This window comes from Onychomys torridus, chromosome 1, assembly GCF_903995425.1.
Source record: "Onychomys torridus chromosome 1, mOncTor1.1, whole genome shotgun sequence".
Classification (NCBI taxonomy): domain Eukaryota; kingdom Metazoa; phylum Chordata; class Mammalia; order Rodentia; family Cricetidae; genus Onychomys; species Onychomys torridus.
In genome coordinates this window covers 80,677,770-80,698,795 of record NC_050443.1, presented here as the reverse complement: position 1 = coordinate 80,698,795, position 21,026 = coordinate 80,677,770, and the positions used below count along the sequence as shown (strand labels likewise).

General features: G+C 53.4%; 1 protein-coding gene across 4 annotated transcripts in view; it reads right to left on the bottom strand.

The window, feature by feature from the left end:
- The window catches only part of Pde2a (phosphodiesterase 2A), a 65,118-nt gene extending 53,558 nt beyond the window's left edge, over nt 1–11,560 (bottom strand). The window contains exons 1-3 of one of the 4 annotated variants that reach the window (XM_036188154.1): nt 11,218–11,560; nt 10,720–10,789; nt 444–505 (exon numbers count right to left, since the gene is read on the bottom strand). In XM_036188154.1, the coding sequence (XP_036044047.1) occupies nt 444–505; nt 10,720–10,738 (81 nt within the window). In that variant the 5' untranslated portion in view covers nt 10,739–10,789; nt 11,218–11,560. Of the gene's footprint in view, nt 1–443; nt 506–10,719; nt 10,918–11,217 lie in introns of those variants that run through there. The other 3 variants (XM_036188162.1, XM_036188146.1, XM_036188137.1) reach the window with 3 other exon arrangements.
- Nucleotides 11,561–21,026: the final 9,466 nt, after the last annotated feature.

Genomic DNA, 21,026 nt, shown 5'->3' with positions numbered 1-21,026 from the left:
CGAGAATGGCTGAGGGAGGTCGTGGTAGGCTGGAGCTTCGGAGGGAGGGTCGAGAGGACGGGAACATGGAGGATTTGTGAGTAGAATGACAAGTTCAGATTTGGGTGTTAGAAAGATCCTTCTGGCCATCAGAGGGAAGATAAGAACAATTGGAAGCAGGCAGCCAGTGGGTGTCAGGGAGATGGCCAGTGCAGGAATGGAGCTGGGAGAGGAACTCAGCAAGGGGCAGGATCCAAAGAATGTGGACAGCCAGATAGGAGTCTGAGATGGCTTTCAGGTGAACTGAGGACAGGGCGCCCTCCAGGCTCGGCACAGAGCGAGAAGAGGGGTCTTGGTGTGTGCGCCCTCAGGCTGGAAGGGGTGGGCCTGGGATGCAGCTCCAGCCTCCGAATCCTGCACCCTCCCCCAAAGCCCACCCGCTCTTCCCTCCCCTGAGCTCTCACCTCCAGTCCGTGGGCTCTACTCCCTGGGGGTTCTGGCTCCTGTGCAAGGGGGTCCTGGCCGGCTGCAGAGACAAGAAGGCCAAGGGCTGAGGCCTACCAGGCCTTCTCCCCTTCTCCCCAGCCTGCCCTCCCACCAGCCCCAGCAAGCCCACAGGTAGCTTTCTCCTCCAGGTGGCCCCACCTGCTTGTGCCCTGCTTGTCCCCTGGGCACCTCTGCTTTTTCTCAAGTCTGAGAACATCTTGCCTTTTGGCCTCCCAAGGCATAGAGTTGAAGATAGTTCTACTCATCCTGAGGTCCCTCTAGGAAACTGCCTCAGCCCTTCCTAAACCTCAGTTTCCCTATCTGTAAAAGGGGATCAGAACATCCACCTGAAGTAGTAGTAATGCTCCGGAGTAGACATTCAAAGTCCAGAGATGCTGAAAAGCCCAAGAATTTGCGTCTGGTGTGCAAGCAACTCCCCCCAGTCTGGCACTGAATCCTTGACTGGACCTCCACCCACGTCTCCCAGCATCACCTCCATGACTCCCAGAGTGCTGCTAACAAGATGCGGCAGGCCAGACAGACACACCAAGGACCTGCTCGCCTGTTCTCAGAGGTCCACCACCCAGGCAACTTCTAGAAGCCCAGCTTCTCTGACAAGCACTGTCCTGGGCCAGCTGCAGGCTCCTGCCCCTCCCCACCCCCACCCCCAAGCATGTCCCAGCATCGGACAGGCGGTGGGATATTCTGAGCCTGGCTTCGTTCCCGTCAGCTGCTGGCCTCCATGCCAGCCTGGCGCGGGTGCAGGGACTGATTTGATTTGGCAGCTTCGGAAGCGTGTGGTGGGGACAGGGTGGGGAGAGGGGGAGGGGGACAAGACACCCATCCCCGAAAGGAAATAAACAGCCTCAGGCACTCAGCAGGATGGGGGAGACACAGTCTGGCATGGGGAAGAGCTGGGTTCCCTGCCTGGCATCCCCCTCTTCCTACCCAGGCACTAGACACCTGCCTATGGCTACAGGAGTCTCTGGCCCTCAGGGGTGGGGGAGGTGGCTGTAGCCACACCTGGTGTGTGGATGCTTGCGGAGAGACTGTGTCAGGTATCTGGTTGTCTCACATGCCCCCTATGTCCTGTGGGGTTTCCTGCTTTGCTACATACACAGCTAGTCCTGAGTGTCACTCAGAGTGTCTGTGTGCAGAGTGATGGTCTAGGAGTGGTCATCTTCCCAGACCAAGGTGACTGAGTGGCTGGACCTCTACAGGGGGCTGATTATAACCCAGGGTATGGCCAGATCACCGTGTTGGCTGCTGTGGGGCCTGGCATATGTTGGCTCTGGTCCATCCCTTCCCTCTGTGTGGTGACCCCACTCACCCTGCTTGTCCTGCAGAGGAAATGACTAGGCCTGAAATAAGTGTCTGACCCTAGAGGTTGTCCCCACATCCCTGAGCGCCCTCCTTTCCCAGGGAAATACAACCAGTGGCAGTCGGCCTCTGCCACCCCTAGGGACTCCTAGAGAAGCTCCTGTTCAGGCACCCCATCCCTCCCTCCTTTCTGATCCCCTCAACTAAACCCCAAGTCTGGGGAACTAGATAGGGAAAGAATCTCGGCTGAGCATTCATCAGCCCTCACCAGTTGGAAGGCTAATCACTTCCCTACTTGCCCAACACAGCCAGGTCACACAGTTTCCACCACCATGTTCTGGGAATATGTATTTACCTGCCAATGCCTTGGCTGTACCCTAAGAACGTAACCTCTCAGGATTCAGTCAAAAATCTACCACGGGGTATCAAGGCTTCTGGTTCTCTGACTTATGAGTCAGAGGGGACACAAAACCCTTAGTACTAAAAGGCAACAGGACAGGGCTAGCTATGCCCAGACACCAGGTAGGGAGGTCTCCACAGGAGGTGGAGCCTGTTTTGAGAAGATGCAAAGTCTGATCTGTTGGTTCCTCTTCACTGTCATACTGACCTCTGGGGCCTCGGTGGATCTCCCCACTCAGTCACGGGGAGCTGAGTTGCTCCTGGAGACAGTAGAGAGGGATCTTACGGCAGAGGGGCCTTGGAGAGGAATAGACACTCATGTCCTAGCTCTCACTAAGGATTTAGTGAGGTGGAACCCATCTTCAGGAACCTGAAGGGCTTCACGTGGGATTCATGGAGGACTCAAAGCAAAGAGAAGACACTAGCAACCAGAGTGACCGCCTATCTGCCTGGTCAAATTGTCACCTGGCATGGGATTCGTTTGAGTTTGTGACAGTTGTACATATCTGTTTGTCTGTATGCATGAGTGCCCATACTGGGCATAGAGGCCTGAGCCCCGCTTAGTCACAAGGTCAGGGTTTTGCCAAAGGAAATGGCCATCTAGGAATCAGAGACAGTGGGGAAGACAGAAGCCTGAACAAAGAAGAGGGATAGCAGTTTGGGGCTGTGGGGCAGGGCTAAGAGAAGCGAGCTGTGCTTCAGGAGATACCTGAAAATTCTGTGCTGGGTCTATTGTGGTCAGCTCTTAAACCTTGGATTCCTGAGGCCAAGGGAATTCCCCATGACCCAGAGGAGAAGGGGCACAGCACAGAGATCGCCACAGCCTGCCATGTGACTCTAGGTAGGACCTTCCCCTCTCTGAGGAGGTCTTCATCAGAAGAAAATGCCAGGCTTCTCTAGGGCCACCAAGATCTGCCATGATCTTCTAGGACTTTTCCTAGGATGGCTTTTCACACACACACACACACACACACACACACACACACACACACACACAGAAATGGAGACCTATGGGGATGGGAGAGAGCCTGGGGTACGTGGCTGTGAGAGAGAATGAGGGTACAGGAGGGTGGCAGAGCAGAGAAGAAAGCCCTATGGGGAGCCACAGAAAGGCTCTCTGAGAGCCTGGGGAGGTCAGCTAGGGAGGGTTCCCTGCAGAGGACCCTACCCTTGAGACCAAGACAGGAGGTAGTACACAATGGAGCTTTGTGGATGGCAGGAACAGCTGTCTCCGCCCCACCTGCTTTCCAGCCTGTGGGAGGAGAAAACTGGAGCGTGGCAGACAGGGACTCTGCCCTTGAACTTGGGTCCTGACTGCACTCCTGCTCCACAGGGATCCCAGGGGAAGGGAAAGGCTGGGGGCAGTGAGGCACACCCAGGGAACCAGGAAGCTCTGTTTTGGACCTGCTGGGCAATGGGACCTGGACTAGTTTTGATCTGGCAGTCCACTAAGCCGGGGAATTCTGGATATGCAGCCATGCCAGGCTTCTCTAGGGCCACCAAGATTGGGCTCTTGAAGGCAAGATCTTCTTGAACCAGGATTCCTTCCCAACTCTGGCCTGGGTACAGAGGCACAAGTGGGATCCAAGAGGCAGAGAGATACTAGACAACTGGGCTGGCCTTGTGCCAAATTGCATGGTGTGCCTGAGACTCAGGCTAGGCTCCACCAGCTCTTCTAGGCTCCCTGACCCTCGGGGTAAGAGCCAAGACTCTGTAGGGAGTGCAGAGAATATCCTCTAGATGGTCTCTGAGTCCCCAGCCCTCACTGGCAAAAGTTCCTGCATCTCCACACCCATGTCCAGGAAGGACTCATGTCCTGTTTTCCCCTCAGGCAGCTGTTGGAAAAGAGGGTGAGTAGGCCCTTCCTCCCTCTTCCATCTACAGCTCTATGAAGACACCTGGAGGGCTCGGATGGGAAGAAGGATACTCTCTGGTCATAGTCTTAGATGGCTGGGAGATGGAGGCTGTGGGTGATGGGAATTACCCCCATGACATACAAGCTTGGAAAGTGGCAGCCCTTCACATGAACATGCATCGCGTCTGCTGTGGCAGGAGAGAGCCCATGTGACCAGGCTAAAGGGGTCCCCCTCTCCTCTGATGTCAAGGCATCCTTCCTCCCCTCCTTCACTCGGGTGGGGCTGTCATCTCATCCCAAGCTATCCGTCTCCATTGCGTCTTGTTATGTTTTTAATAACTGAACATTGACATTAACAAGGCAGGTGGCTGCAGCTCTTCCCAGCAGCCCCATTTAGCATCATTGAATCATCAAATCATCAAATTCTAGAATCCTGCATGCACAGAATGTCCGCATCTTGGGCTCCCAGAGTCTCAGCATCTTAAAGTCACAGAATGTCAGAATCACACAACCACACCCGCACCCAGCCCTGGGCTGATCATGGAAGGTGAGCATCATCCCAGTGAAAGCCCCAAGCTGACAATCCTAGATTTTCAAATCATACCCACCTCCCCTGGAGCTGGTACTCACACAGCCCTCTGAGCTGTATGGACCACCAGCTTCCTCCTTTTGCAAGTGAGAAAAATAAGCTCAGAAAACGGTGCAAGAGTACCAGAAAGCAAGGAACACAGGCAACGCCCAACCTCAGGATTGCAAAATCGGACCTGTACAGGCCGGTGTTTCCGACAGCCAGACAAGTTTGAAATTCTGAAGTTCCCATGTCCACACTGGGTCGGCGGCTGCTTGCCTCACACCTCCCTTTCTCCCTTCAGCTTCATCTTTCTCTTTCTTTCGTATCCCCAGCCTGACCACACCCCCTCCCCGGCCCACCCTTGTGTCCCAACCATGAATGGGGGTGCACAGGACTAATTCCCTCAGGGCAAAGGACAGGAAAAGCAAAATGTCTTCCTTCACCCCAGGCACCAGCTGGAAAGGAAGGGCAGGCTCCTCAAAACAGGAAGGCCAGGCCCTAGGGGGTGACCAGGCCTGAGATAGTCCAGAGGAGCCTGAGCTGAAGTCCAGGGAAGCAGAAGTGTACATTTCTCATTTTCATAAATTTACATTTCTGCTCATACATTTTTTTTTTTGGATTTGAATTCTATTAATTTTTGCAGCTTGTTTTAATTTTTCCAGTTCTGAACACCCTGCCCAGGGCAGAACACCAGTGGCCCACATACACACAGGTGGGGACCCAGCAGCCCTATCACCCTTCGCCTCGTAACCAGTGGCCTCCTGGGAGGTGCTCCTGAGATATTTCCATCCTTGGAGGCTCAGGCTTCACACACACACACACACACACACACACACACACACACACACACACACACTCCTCTCCTGAGCCCTCAGAGGTGACACAGAGCCCACCCAGTCACCCCAAGCAGCTCCTTCTCCTCCTTCTCCACCTCTGCTGCTGGTCTCTCTCTCCACCGCTTCTCCCTTCCACCCTTCCCCAGTCCAGGCCTTATCATTCCCAGCCTGGACCACAGCAGCCTAAACCTCAGTCTCCACTCCAGGGAGCTGCTTGTGCACATAGGCCTGACATTGCATCCCTCCTCCCATCTCCTCCCCCTCATGCTGGCTCCCTGGAAAACATCCAGAGTCTTCCACGTGGTTTGTAAGTCCTGAAAATGTTGGTCCCTGCCAGCCTCACCAGCCACATCTCCTGTCTTTTGATGTCCTCTCCCACCTTCCATCCACTCAACTTGCCCACCTTGGCAGTCCAAGATCCAGCTCCATAAGCAGAAACATGGGACTTGAGAGGGCCAGCCTTCTTCCCTCTGTCGGCCGCCAACAAGCCATCACAGCCACCATACTCCTTTCTGTCCAGAATGCTCTCCAGGCTCATCTCTCAGCTCTGTTTCTTTCTGAAGGCTTCCCAGCTCTCCCATTCTCTAACTCTGGGCTGAATGAGGGCCCCAGCTGGCTCTGCCTTAGTGGCATACATCAGCCTCTGTCTGGGTCCCCTCCCTCCTCAGCCCTGGCCCCTGAGTCTGAGCTACAGGCCACAGGCTGGGTGGTGTAGTACCGCCCAGGCTCAGGGAAGGTATGGAGAACCTGAGGACCAGTTTCTTGCTCATCTCACTTACCCTTCCTATTGGCGTAGCCTCCACCTGGGAAGGCCTGGTAGCAGAGTATGATTAGGCCAGGCAGAGCAGGAGGTGTGAGAACCACAGGAGGCTGGACTAAAGACTTCCAGGAGACAGGACAGGCTACAGAAAGCATTCAGCCCAGCCCTGAAGCCACCAGAGGAGCCAGGAGAGTTGGGACCAAATTTACCACGCTGGAGACCAAGTGTTTCTCAGGCTCACGGGAGCAGGTACCAGAAGAACTGGCTGAGCATTCAGGGAAGGCTTCCTGGAAGAGGAGCTACTTCTTGTTTGAGAAAAGGAAGAAGGCAGAAATGAGAGGTTTCCAAGGACATAGAAGAGAAAGCCTTGCCTTTGCCTGTTCTGTACTCCAGGGAGATCAGTCAGGGAAGGGAGAGGCGCCGGGGCGGTGAGGAGGGCAGGGAAGGATGGACATAGCATGATGCTTGCACCATGGCTGGCAAGCTGGCAGGCAAGAGTGCCCCAGCTGTGGCTGGGAAGCATTTCCTGTCTCTTTGCCAGGGGGCGTCATTAATAATCATTTACCCGTCACAGGCAGCTCAGAGGCCAGCCAAGGAACAGCATGATGCTGGGGCCAGAGCCCAGCCTGGTGGCCAGGAGAGCTGGACAGTGGTATGTATCAGCCTTGCCACGTGCTGTGAGCCCTGGCCCAGCCATCTCATCTCTTTCCTTCTCTGGGAATGTTAGAGGGAGGAGGTTCTGGGAAGAGTGCTGCCTTGGGTCCCGTCCCTGCTCAGGGCTTCATTGTCTCTAGCTGACAGCGTGGGCTGCCAACCCTCCAGGGCAGTCGTGGACACCGGTGGCAAGTAGGAGAAGAGACCTGGGGACACAGGAAGCCAGACCCCAGTGGGGTGGGCATAGGACCAGGTGCAAATTCAGGCTGAGGAATGCTGAGGGAGGAACCAGCTGGTCCAGGCAGGAGGAGGGGGCTGCTGCATACAGAAGGTACGAATTCCACAAAATGACCCTAACACTTTAAACTGTACCTGAGTGGCGCAGAGTAGGACCTCCATCAATGCTTGGCGACAATTGCATGAGTTAACCTGTTAGGTGAGCCGTCATCAAAGGACCCCAGGAGTTAGAAGGAACTAGCTGAATGCTGCTGCTGCTGACAGCAATTATGACAGTGACTCAGCCAAGGACAATGGATAGAGAAAGGTGGCAAGAAGCTGGAGACCAGAACTGGTGACCGAAGCCAGGCAGCTGCTTTTGCACTTGGCCAAAAAGCAGAATCTTTTCTCACCTCGGCTCCCTGCCCACCTCACATTGCTTTCAAGACCCAGCTGAAGCACACTCACTTGAAGAATCTTCTAGAATCCGGAAGGTAACGCTGAAGCATAAGCCCCAGACCCTTTCCGCCTACCTGGAATGTCTGTGCCTCCAACCTTAGGAGTCCTGAATGTCCTTTAATGCCTATCAAGAGTGGCCAGAAGGGCTTCTCCTTTTCTGGAGAGTGTGATGTGAGTCTCTAGTGCCTGGGACCTCTGCCATCAGACTAAAGGATCCCCAAAAGTTTAATCAGGTCAACCCTTTCTGGTAATGGCTTTCTGTGAGGACAGTGTTAATTGCCCCTCTTGATGTGGAGTCAACAAAGCAGATGCACCCAGAGGTCTTCCTTGTTGACTCCCTGTGGTGACACAGGGAAAGGAAGAGGGGAGCAGGGCATGGAAAAGGGGGGTTTGGGCTGCTCAGTATCACTGAGGTGAAGTGACCCCGAAAGAACACCGGACCATCCCAATTCTAATAGTATACAGTTGGTAGGCTTGGTCAACTGCAAGCCCAGTCCAGGCTGCTCTGGCATAGAGAGGTTCCTCCAGAGACATCACACAAGCTCATGGCCAGTGCTAGACACTCCCTTTTGCCCAGGCTGTAGTAAACACAGTAGACTTGCTGACACGTGTATCCTCTCCCCACCCCTTCCAGCCCTGGCCCCAAACATGGGACAAGCTAAGAGGAAAAGAACAAAGGCTCCCTGACCACAACACCACCCGCCGCCTGCCTGTCCAGCGCCTGCTCAGCAGGAAACTCAAGACAAAGGCTTTGGTCAAAGTGAAGAGGATGAAGGGCAAAGGGTAGGGGCAGCCTGGGTTGGGAGGGCAGGCGAGGGCATCTCTAGGGACCTGATTAGGAGGAAAGCAAGAACAGGAAGGCAGCCAAGCCCTCCTTGAATACATACGTCACTGCACAAACATTTATGGGGCACCTGCTGTATTCCACACATGGCCAAACATAATATGCCTCTTTCTTCACACCACACACCTTATGCACACACTTCATTACCCAGACCTCAGCCCTGCCCTCAAGGCATCCTAATTCATCCTAACTCACTGTACACGCTCCACACTCTCTTCACCACATGCAAACAGTTCCCAGGGAGAAAAGATCACAGAACCCACACCTCACACTGAAAAGTCACACAGCTCACACACACCCACACTTCACACCACATTCAGACTCCATCTCCCACAATGCACCTCACACTCACCTCCCTAGCCACAGATGCATACATCCAATTAAATTACACACACACACACACACACCTCAGACATAGAGGCACATGCAGACATACTCTGCACAATATGCATGCTTAATGTCACACCAAAATGTCACACATTTATAGACACACAAAGTTCCTCAGCCTGCAAACTGTCTCTTCCTGCCCACCCTCCAACCTGGTCAACTGGCTTCTTGGTTAACTAGATTCCTTGGTCTTGACTGCACCTTTTCTTGCCCAGAGTTGCATGAACAGTCACCACAGACACATGACACTCAAACATCAACACACAGGTTTGAACATAATCCCCAAGCAAACCCAAGATGTACCATCGTGACCCTAAGCCACCAAGGAGGCTGCAAGCACACCCAAACATAAACCTCCTCCACTCTGCTCTCCCAGGACATCCATTCAAAACCAACAGGACCATACTAGGACTCTTCCTGGCTACCTACTACAGCCAAATAACATCCATAGCCACATAACTCAGTCTTCAACATGCAAGCTGTCCCTACAACAACATCACACTGCCATGACAGACACAACCATATGCACACATAAGAGTCACACACTGTGCTACAACTCCACACCCACAATTCTGCCTCTGTAGCCACACAGAGCATGTTAACACCATCGACTCATAATTTTCATACCATAATCTCTCCATGAAGAATCTCACTCAAATGATGTGACCATACAGAGCACAACACATATGATCACACAAAAGGCGCACCCAACACATGCTATACACATTCAGGAACACTCACACAAGCACATACACCCCAGACTTGCCCATCCCTCACCACAGGTGAAGGACATCAGCTGGCAGTCTACCCCTTTCTCTAGCCGTAAACCCAACTGCCCCAGTCACCACTGGGACAGCAGAAATCAGGTTGTAAGTTACAAGTGCCAGTGTCCCACCTCATGACCCTTACCCACCTCATATCCTGGGCACCCTTGAGGGCAATGTTCTCCATGTTTAAATCCTTGTACTCCAGTCCTTCCTATGCCGTGCCTGAGAACACAGGCAGCGATGGAGGTCCTACACATCCCAGCCCTGTCCTCTGAGCCTGCCCCCTCCTCAACCCAAAGTAGAGGCAACTATATAGGGAAGGTATGGTCACAGGAATACCCTGGAACAAATAGAAATCTATGGAAACTGGAGGACTGAACAGACCAAGAGAAGTAAGTGGGCAACCTGGAGCAACACACTAAACAAGAGGACAGCAGAGGACCAGAAGGACAGAGCCCAAGAATTGAGAGAACTGGAAGAGTAATGTGGCACCATCACACCTCGAGAGAGGAGGCAACAGGAGGAGGCAACAGGAGGAGACTGGAGGACTGTGGAGAGGGAGATGGGAACTGGAGGGAGTGGTCTGGCAGAGGAGGAGAGAGAAGCTGGGGTAGAAAGGGGTTTGGACCCTTGAGCTGGATTGAAGATGGCACTAGGGTCTAGATGATTAGAATGGGCGAGTGAGGCTATAGAATAGAAACTAGAGGTTTGGGGGTGAAGTCCTTCTTATGAGATAGAGCTCCCTGCTGCTAGGGGCTTGGGGGGGTATGGGTGTGCCTGGAATCTGATGTGTAGAGAGCCATAGGTTTGGGAAGGGGGTCCAGTTACTCTGAGGAGGGAGCTCCAGGGTTGTACAGAGCTGTCAGTGTGGGCTGGGGGTTCCATCGTGGATGGAGAGTTCAGGGCTCAGGATGGAGGAGTTCCAGATGCAAAGAGGAGTTCGAATCTAGAGTGGCATTTGGGCTGTGAGCTGGAGTGTCAAGGACCCCCCCTCTGGGTATGACTGCAGTCCCATTCGGTACAAGACTGGTTCAGAACTAAGAGAAGGTTCCCTCTTAGAGGAAGATTCAGGAGAGGGTGGACTGTGTGGCAGACGACTGTAAGCTCTTCAAAAGACCGGGCCCTGGCTGGGCTCTCCCCGGGCGCCCAGTTCTCCCTGTTACCCAGAATGGGGGGGCCCCCCTACCTGCAGGCTGTCGGCGCATGGCTGCGGCGGCGGCGGCTCGTCCGGCTTGAGGAAGACCTGCTGGCCCCGCCTGAGGAATTGGACAACAGCAATGAGGATGTGGTGCAACACCAGGACCATGCTCGCAGCCGCCCGCCCGCCCCGCCAGCCCGGCCCGCTGCGCTCGGTCAGCGCGTCCGCAACAGCTTCGCCGGTCCGCGCGAGGGTCCGCCCTGGTCCCGCCCCGCCCCCGCCCCCGCCCCGCCCCAGGCCTCCAGGCCCCGCCTACGTCCCTGCCACCAGGGACAGCACCTCAACGTCTTCCGAAGATCGGACCCCACCAGATCCCGGCCGGCTCGCCCCCTGCCAGGCCTTCACCCTCCCATGCCTCCTCCAGCGGGTCGGCTACGGGGATCCCCTCTCCTCGGTCGCCTCTCAGCCTTTGCTGCCCTCCGCTTGTCCCATCGCCACTCCTCCTATTTGGCAGAGCCCCTCCCAGAGTCCCGCGCGCTGTCGCACCACATTCTCTCCCCGTCACTTGGACTTCAGTAGCCCAGCCAGAGCCCCAAGGCCGAGTCCAGCGCAGTGCAGGGGCCGCGGCTGCAGTCCAGGAGCCCTGAGGTCCCTTCTCTCCTTCCAGTGCAGAAGGTAGAGGGAAGTGAGGGAGAAATGTAGAGGTCGCTCCAAAATGGGACGAGCCCTGAAGCCGTAGCAGATCTGTGAAGGAGACACGTGCTCCCTGACACACACAGGCGCACCATTCCCAAGTGTGGGGTGAAGGCACTGGGTCCCTAAGGCCACGAGGTAGGTCTGCATCGGCGTTCCGGGAGACTGAAGAGGTTGCAAGCCCCAGGTCCGCAGTGGGACCCCGAAAGCTGGGAGCGCATTTCTCCGCAGAGAGGCCTCTGTGCTCAGGCACTTGCGGCAACCGTAACGCTCCTGCGCCCCCTGGTGTCCTATGGCGGCGGTGCACCCCGACCCTCGTTGCAGTTGGCTGGAGGGATGAGGGGACTTCAGTGGCGTGCAACCTGGCTCAAACTTCTTGCCTGGACCAACCTATTTTCTAGCCTCTGCTTGCCATAAGACAGGCTAAGGAATGAGACGTGTCTGGACTGAAGGGTGAAGTTGCGTCTTCCTTGACTTTGCCAACGCGACTTTAGCCAGATCCCCTTCTCATCTTGCTGGGCCCCCGTTGCCCCACAGGACTGTCAGAAAACTCAAACTTGGGATGATGGTGAGGCAGACAGACACAGACTCCTGACAGCCCTCACTGTGACCTTCCCTGAGCCTCCTTTCTGCACTGCTGCCCCGCTTCCTGTCCTTCCCTCTCCCCCTGCCCTTGGAAGGTGACTCAAGGAACCCCCAGCCCCCCACCTCACTGATGTGATTCATTTGAGCCCTTTCTCCCTGAGGAGCAATTTCCTCAGTGTTGAGTCACTGAGCCCAGTGCTGGACACAGTCCCGGCACCTGGCACAGGCTTGGAAGTGTCCTGGCTGTCCCAGTAGCTCAGGGGGTGAGCGTCCATACAAGGATTTTTCCCTCCTTCTTGATGAGGCATGGCTCTGAGATGCTTCTTCCTGTGCTCAAAATCCCTGAGTGGCACCTATCAGCACCATAAAGCTTATATACATGCTCATTACATTTGGCACTGCAGCCCTTCCGACCCTGCCTTGCCCACCAGCTCTGATACCTCCTATCCCTTGTTTGTATCCGGCCCTTTTCATTCAAATAGCAACTGCCTCTTTCTCCCCTCCTGGCCTGGCCTGTGCCACCCTATGCCCCTGCTCTATTCAGGAGCCACTCAGAGGCCATCTGCTCTAGGACCCCATCTCTGAATGCCACCTCAGTGTTCTGGGAGGCCCTTCCTGGGAGTCGGGTCTGGGAAGCTGAGGACATGGTCTGGCCAAATCCGTGTGTTTTATCGCATCTTCAAAATAGGGCAGTTAGTTCTTCATATTAACACTGTACAGGACATGGCATAGGCTAAGTTGTGTAAAGGTTCTACCTGCTCCCCCTTTTCTTTTCTGGCCTCAGTTTCCCCTGTGTAAAAAGGGATGGCCAATATGATGACTGTTCCCAGGCCCAGTAACACAAACTGCTTGGTAATCCTGGTCACATGTCGCTGGCTTGGTCCTAGGCTTTGGATAGCCAGGGTGGGACACATGTGCCCAGGAGGTGTTAGCATGGTTATTGGCCAGAGCTACTGATTCCTCAGGGGACCTTAGCTCAGCCCTGCAGTCAAAAGCTGACCCCAGCCTGGCACAACCCCCATCTTTAGATGGAACCTCACAGCACTTGCCTCCTGAGAAGTTATTCTTAGGTCCTACTGGAGTCTCTCCTACTTTGGTGACTATAGTCCCAGGTGCACATTCTGTCTCCCTCAGTTCTTAGTGCCTTCCTTGTTCTGATTCAAGCATTCTTCAGGGGGACTGAGTGAGTGCTCACAGGGTCATAGGCTCGCTGCGGGAATGTGGCCAGTGTGTCTATCTGGGCCTCCATTGCCCCATCTGTGAAATGCTAACAAGCCTAGATTCAATAAATAAGCAAATAAACCTCTTTCAGCATTTGGTAGGGTTCATCTTCACCTGAAGTCCTCAAATTCCTCAACCAGACTCCTCACAGTTGGGGCAACCCAGGCTCTGCCAAATTGCACAGTGAAGGGACCTTGCCAAACTCTCGTGGCTAGGAAGCATGCCACTCAAAGGTTCCGCTGGCCTCCCTAGAGATCCTGGGTTTCCCAATCTCTACAGTCTGTGATCCACTATGCTTGGCTCTCCCTTGTGATTCTAGCATACTTCTTGGTCTGAAACACCAGGATTGGATTCTGGCTGATCCCTGTCTCAAGAAGGTAAGAGTCAGGACTAGCCTCTAAGATCTGAGTTGCACATCTAGGCCGGGGAGTCTTTAACACCTGGCAAGCGCATATTATCTCTGTCTCTGTCTCTGTCTCTCTCTCTCTCTCTTCAGCATAAAGTACACCTGACATGTGTGCCTGTATGCGTGTATGCATGTGTGCATGTTTGTGAGTATACAAGTGGGCACAGGTGAGTGCTTGCATGTAGAAGCTGGAAGATAGCTTCAGGGGCCATCCACAAGAATTCTGTCCACCTTTTTTAAGATGGTGTCTATCATTTGGCCTGGAGCACATCAATTAGGCAAAGCCCCAAGAATCCTCCAACCTCTAGCTCCCCGAGGCTGAGGGGACACCACCACAACCATCATTTTCATATGTGTCCTGGGGATCAGCCTGAGGTCCTGGTGCTGGTGCCCTGTCTCCACAGTCCCATTAGCCAGGGTTCACAGATAAGGAAAACTAAGGCCCAGAGATGCTAAGTAAATTGTTCATGGGCATGCAGCTAGTAAACAGTGGAGCAGATTTCAGCCCTGCCTGCCTACTATCTCTACCTTCAAATCATGCTCAATGCTTAAGAAAAGGCATGTAAGAAAAAATGAACTTCTCATACTCTGTTATCCCCAACAATGCAGACACTGTGGGTCCGATTCTCCCAGTGCCTCTACCCTCTGCTCATCTCTGGCATCAGGAATCCCATCCCCAGGTGTCCTTTGCAGCCTCTCTAATCTTCTTCTTGTCTCCCTACCTTAGGGCACACTTGACCCATATAGGTGCTCCTCCAAACCCCTGCCATAGACAGGATAGTTAAGGAAAAGGTGACTCACCTGAGAGCTTGTCATCCTGGGCCCACCTGAACTACAGCCTTTTTAAGATCTGCACTGCCTTGTGTCTGCAGTCATGATAGCACCTGGAACCTGTGCATACCCAGGACCTATGCTTGAGGTGTTGATTTAGCCCCTTGTTGTACATAAAAAAATGGAACTCCCAGATGCACAGCCGTTGCTTGGGTTCAGTTGGTCACATGGACACCATATTCAGTGTTCTTAACATTTTGAATGAGCCTCTGTGCCTGCAGAACAAGGGCCCAAGCGTAGCCTCTCTAGCTATGCCAGAATCCAAGGTGGCATCTGGACTTTCAGCATGGCAGTCAAGGCTCATCCTTGGCCATGCTCACCTCCTCACCCCATCCGGAGCTTGTGGTTCCTCCTCAAACTTTGCCCAACCTTTACCCCATCTGTGTTCAGGGCCCTTCCAAGGTCAAGTTGCCTGTCAAGATGACAAGTTTCTTCACTTATGGCCAGACATTGGTTGAGAACTTATTTCATGCCAGGTACTGAGGATGGAGATATTTTTTAAAATCAGTTCTTGGGGCTGGAGAGATGGTTCAGTGGTTACGAACATGTACTGCTCTTCCAGAAGACCTGAGTTTGATTCCCAGCACCCATGTCAGGTGGCTTCCAACCACCTGTAACTCCAGCTTCAGGGAATCTGATGCCTCTGGCCTCCTTAAATACCTGCACCCATTGCACATCCCCTGACACACATATACACATAACTAAAAAGTAAATAAATATTTAAAAAGCAGTTCTCCCCAGCCACAGGCAGAAAACTTCCATCCACTGCCCCCCCCCCCAAGATGACCCAAGTGGATACCACCACTTCTTTCCCTGTGCCTTTCAGTGCTCCCATAAGCGAGGGCAAGGATTGTTGGATCCTGCCTTGTGTCTCCACAGGCCAGTGGTGAGCACTGAAGTTCTCAGAGGAATCTAGTTAAGTCAGAAAAGGGTTCCCATTCCAACATCTCTCCATCTCCCACAACTGATCCTGACAGACCTTCTATAGAACCCATATGTGATGCTATGCCCAGGACCATGACCTGCTTCATGAGCCTGTTAGCTGCCAGGCATGATCTATCCTGCGCTGGACTGTGGTCAGACTATGGAAGCCACAGGTTCAAATGGGAGCCTTGCCTGGTATTCCCGGGCAGGGCTCTGACCCTTTCTGGTCTCAAACTTCTCAGGAGCAATGCAATTGACCTGGATCTCTTGAGGGTGCAGGAGGCTGTGGTGGATGAAGGGAGAACCCAAGCAGACCTAGAAAGGCAGAAAGCAACTCTCCTGCCCAGTCAGGCCAGGCCAACGGCAGGGCACAAGGACCAGCTTCCAACACAGGCAGCTCCTCAAATGAGAAACTGGCTTACCATGACCTGAGGCAGAGCCCATGAACTAAAAGGGGCTCCAGGACCTTGAAACTTTATTATCTTCTTTCCTAGCTGTCTGGATGATGATGATGATGATGATGATGATGATGATGATGATGATGGTGATGATGATGATGATGATGTGTGTGTGTGTGATGCAAGGCTCTGCACTTAGGTGTGTGAGCATGGTGTGTATGAAAGTGGGATGCTATGGTAAAGAGATGATATTTCCACTGTGTATGCCTGAGCTTCTGTGTATATGTTTACATGGTCGTGCATGTGTTATCTACAGGAGTATGTGTGTATAAAAATATATGTCTGTGTACAAGCATGTATGTCTAAATGCCTGCATGTGTGCATTTGTGTATATATACAAGTGTACACTGAAGGCATGTATGTACAAATGCGTGTACAAGTGTGTATGTGTTTGTAAGTTTATCCCTGACAGAAGTGCTACCTCTGACAACTATTCCATGTGTGTGTGTCCCCTGGCTATGGCTACAGATGTAGGGCAGCTCTGGCGGGAAGGGGATCTGATCACAGACAAGCGCTGGGGACGATGTTTGACACTTGGGGTGGGTCAACCACAAGTCTCCTCCATTTCCATGTCATTTGCATCCTCATTTGTTTCGTATGCAGCAGGTGGTCAGGTGACTCTCCATGAGGAAGGGAAACCATGAGGTCTAGTCCAGAGTCTGCTGGATTACATCATCTCTGCTGAGGAGACTCCAGAAACCTTAATATCTTCTCTCTATCATCCATAAACTACACAATCTTCCCTCTACACAAAGCTGCCCCGAGCCCCACACACTCATATTACTACACCCCCAAGCACTATCAGCCTTCCCACAGACACAGGTACACATTCTCAGAGCTCCTACACACAGACACACACACACACACACACACACACACACACACACACACACACACACACACACACCTGCAGGTGGTCACACTCTGTCTCACCAATGCCCACCCTGATGTGATCATCTCTCCTACCCAACTCAACCTTGGTCTCACTCATACCTATATGAATCCCTGTTGCCCATAGGACACAGAGGACACCCTGCTTTTGAGCTGGAATCCCTGCCAAGCCCTTCAGCCTGGGGGAAGCTGTGCCCTGTGGTGCCCACTGCCTTCTACATCCCTTCAACTGTCTGGAGGAGCTTCTCCCCCACCCCCACAATGCTGTCAGCTCCTGTGATGGGATGTTTTTGTTTTGCTCACTACAGTGACCTCAGCTTCCAGAACTAGGCTTGGTCTAGTATTGCTCAAAATCACATCCGGGAATTGGGTAGGATTTTCCCAGCCTGTTCAGTCTTCCTCAGTGGGATTTGCTTAGCCCTGCATTTCCTCCATGTGCCTCCCCAGTCAGATATGGCTCCTCAAGGCAGAGACTGGGCCTGCAGCAGCTACAAAGACTCATGCCCAAGCACAGTCTGGGCACAGAGAGTAAAGCCTAGGGCATGGCAGAGCCCAGGGTATGACAACTCCTCTGTGAGATTCAGGAACATCTGGAATTAGGCTGCTTGAATAAACTACTCAAAGTCCAGACACCCCCAGGAAAGAGCCCCCTAGGCTGCCTTCTCTCCCATTGGAACCCTGGCCTAACTCATTCTTCCTAGCCGCTCCACCTCTGCCTGCACACTCCCGGGACAGGGTGCGTCCCTCCTCCCAGCTGGCTCCCAGCTGTATGAGAGAGATGGTTGTCCCCTTATAGCATCATCCTGTCCCCTGGCTCTCCCCGAGGTCCAGCTTCCCATGGGAAGCAGGAAGTGGACAGGCAAGAGAAGAGGCAGACCCCTTCAGAGCAGTCCTCGATATCTTCTATATAGTTTTAGGCAGTCAAGGGAAGAAGGGGCTTCTCAGCTCTGGCCGATCTCAGGTCAGCAAGTGAATTCAAGGTGCTCAGATACCCAACTCCACCCATTATCTCAGGAACCTTACCATAGTTCACAGGCAGCCTGGAGAAATCCTTGGGCAATCTCTCCTGGACTTCATTGCCTTCTCACTTAACCCAGCCATCATGAGTGCCCTTTATTGCATCTCCTGCCCATCACTGGGCCCTACGAAGCTCACCCCTCAAATCCCTATCCATGCAGATGAAGGTCCCCTTCCCACCTGATCCCCAGTTCCTCCCCCTCTTGGCATCTCCTACAAGAATTGGGGAGGGGACTATTCTGACTCCTTCCCCAGGAGAGGACCATAAAAGATGCATCCTCCTGAACTTAAACTGCAGGAATGTTGGATGGATAGGCTGGTCCTCATCTGAGGTAGCTGCCTACAGCCTGCACAATCTCACCTAAATAGCTGCCGGGTCTGTTCTTGAGGTGTCTTGGATTACAACCAGTCACCAACATGTCCCTCCTTAAAACACGCCCTTCCCTGGGCCTTTTTAGAACAGAGTCTGTTTGGGAAACTGAGGCAAGACAATATTAGCCACAGGGACCCAAAGCCCCATGCTCAGACAACTTAGAAACCTTCTTTCAGTGAGACCTCAGGCTATGGCTTCAAGCCTCCAAGGAGTTGTACAGCCTTGTGTTCTAAGAAAATCTCAACATTTGTCCTGCTCACATTCTATGAATCCAAAGCCCTGGAGTCCTTAGCGTGTAAGAGCCCATGATCATAACATTCTTTTTAACCATCAGGACATAGGCAAGACTCCCACATCTGGGTTTCTATGGACTTTGGAGCTTGGTGGTCTATGGGCTTGCGTTTTGAACGCAGTGAATGGGAAGGGGGCAACTGGAGAGACCCTTAGAAATAACACCCCCCTCCCAGGTAGCACTGAGAGCCATGGGGAGCCCCAGATTGTGGGGGCAGGGAAGGAACTGAGTCTGTCCAACACCTCACTCTAATAAGCACCATCAGTCCATTCTCATTTCTCAGCTGGGGGATCAGCTGGCCTTCCTTGGATTATGGAAGATAAATGAGAGAACTCATGAGCAACACCACAGAGCCAGGCACACACAGGAGCTCAGGAAAAGACAGCATTTGCTGCCCCCCACCCCAGCCTCACCCCCAGTAGACCTCACAGTTCCCTGGCAGGATCAGTGTCCATGGTTACGGCACAGGATACTTAACCCAATGCCCACCTGACATGTGACTGCTGGCCTTGGCTTCCCCAAAGCCCACCTTTGCTCCTCTCTTCCTATCCCATGGTCCCTTACAGTTCTCAGTTTTAAAGACGGGCCTTGTAAGAGGACAAAGTGAGGCTAGGGTCAAGAGAACCTCTCTCGCTCTGACACTCAATTTTTCCTCACTACCATCACAATGTGGGGCCTTCAGTAAAGTTCATAGCCCAGGATTTAGGCTAGGTGGCCATGGTGGCCTCTGTAAGAAGATCTTGGCAGGAAGAACCAGTCGATGCCATATTCCTAGGGCCCAGTGACAAGGAGTGACTGAGAATAGTTTGCACATTTGACTCTCCACTGAGCCTTGAAGATTGAAGAGAATTTGTTCAAGCTACACTTTGCACCTGACAAGACCGCCGCCGCCGCCGCCACCGGTAGACCAAGTCCCTCCTTTGTGGTACTCCTACGATAGAACTATCTCCAGATAAGGCTCTTGGTTCTTTCTGACCACCCTGCATGTGTGAGACCCTCCAGCCTCCCCTCTGCACCATCCCCCTGCTGGGGAGCCTTCACTCTTCTCTGCCAATTCAAGGGGGAAGAAGTGACCACAGACCCACCCTGGCTTTATCTTTATGATGCTGGTGCAACTTCACAACCTGTGGGACTGACTAAATCCACACAGCTAGAAATGGTGGAACAACCAGCTAAAACCAGCTGTCTCCAGCTCCCAAGCTCCTGATCTTTGCAGCAGACTGGCTTCTGGGAGAAGAGATAGGGGCCTCCCTCTTGGCAGCCTCCTTCTCCTACCCCAGTGGTCCCCAGGGCCTAGAAGGCAGAAACCATGATTCTTTCTTCCCTTGCTTTCCTGGGCTGGAAGCAGCCACACTTCCTGATTGATCCAAAGTCACTCGATAGGCACAGACTCCCGTACTGGGACTGGGAGATGTGGTGTTTGGTTTCTAAGCACCCGTCGCTATGGAAGCCAGGTGCTGCCAGCCCAAGGCCTAGCAACAAGGCATGATGTGGGGCGGAGGGCATTGTCGGGGGCTTTGGAGGCAGCCAGCAAGAGAGCAGACTACATCCACTCTCAAGCTGGAGGCTTGGGTCTGCTGTTGTGCAGGGTTTCTAAGGGGAGGAAGGAGGCAGAGAGGTGAAGTCCACACAGAGCCCGGGAGACAAGACCCAAAGATTAGAGCTGAGAAACATGCGGAGCCTGACAAAGGGAATCCAGAGACTAAAAGGCAGAGGCACAGTCAGGAAGATGGGTGTGGGGTGGTAGAAGCAGAGGACCTGGCCAGAGACAGAGGCCAGTGGTGGAGAGGCACCAGCTTTCTCAGAGACCCTACTCCTAGACTTGAATGCCAGAGAGTGGGGGAGCATCTCTGAGGAGTGACAGAGATGGATGGACTCATGACAGAAGGAGATAAGCAGAGGCAAGAGGCAATACAGCGACAGTAATAAAGGGAGAGAAAATTGGGGACAGAGGGGATGGGCAGGCCAATGAGGACCAGACTGGGAGGCAGAGCAGACAGCAGTGGGGACAAGATGGCAGAAATATGAGACAAGGGCACCGAGGCCACCAGAGTCCTGAGCTGGCCCCAGTCCTGGGATTTTCCCTCTCCATCTGCCCATAGGTCACGCAGACATCCACAGCCTCTTAGTGCTGCTTCATGCCCATTGCTCCCTAAACACAGACTCATCCAGACACAAACCCTCAGCGAGGACCCTGATCGGGGGCTCCTGTCAGTCCTGTCCCTGTGGGGACCCAGCAAAGCAGTGTCAGAAACAGCAGGTCGTCAGGTCGTCGGGCTTCTAGAACATAAAGTCAAACTCCTCCCGACTCTGCCTGTGTCCCACTCCAGCTGCCCATGGAGGCTCTGGAGGCTTCCCTACAAGGCATGCTTGTCTCCCTACAGCCTGAACAAGATGACACAGTCCAAAATGAAACCAACCTCCTGGCCCGGAGGTTTCCTTCCTTCCTCCTCTACAACAGATTCTTTCAGGGCACTGGGGACACGCTGGGAAGTGAGGACAAGGCAGGCAGCTCGTGCAGACACCAACACAGCTGCCCATCTCATACTGTGGCCAGGGATGGCGGAACAGCTTGGCCTCCCGGGAACAGGGAAGTGGCAGGCAGCGTCTCCTTTAATCTTCCTTGTGCCTGGGGTATAGGTACAGGAGACTGATCCCCTAAAG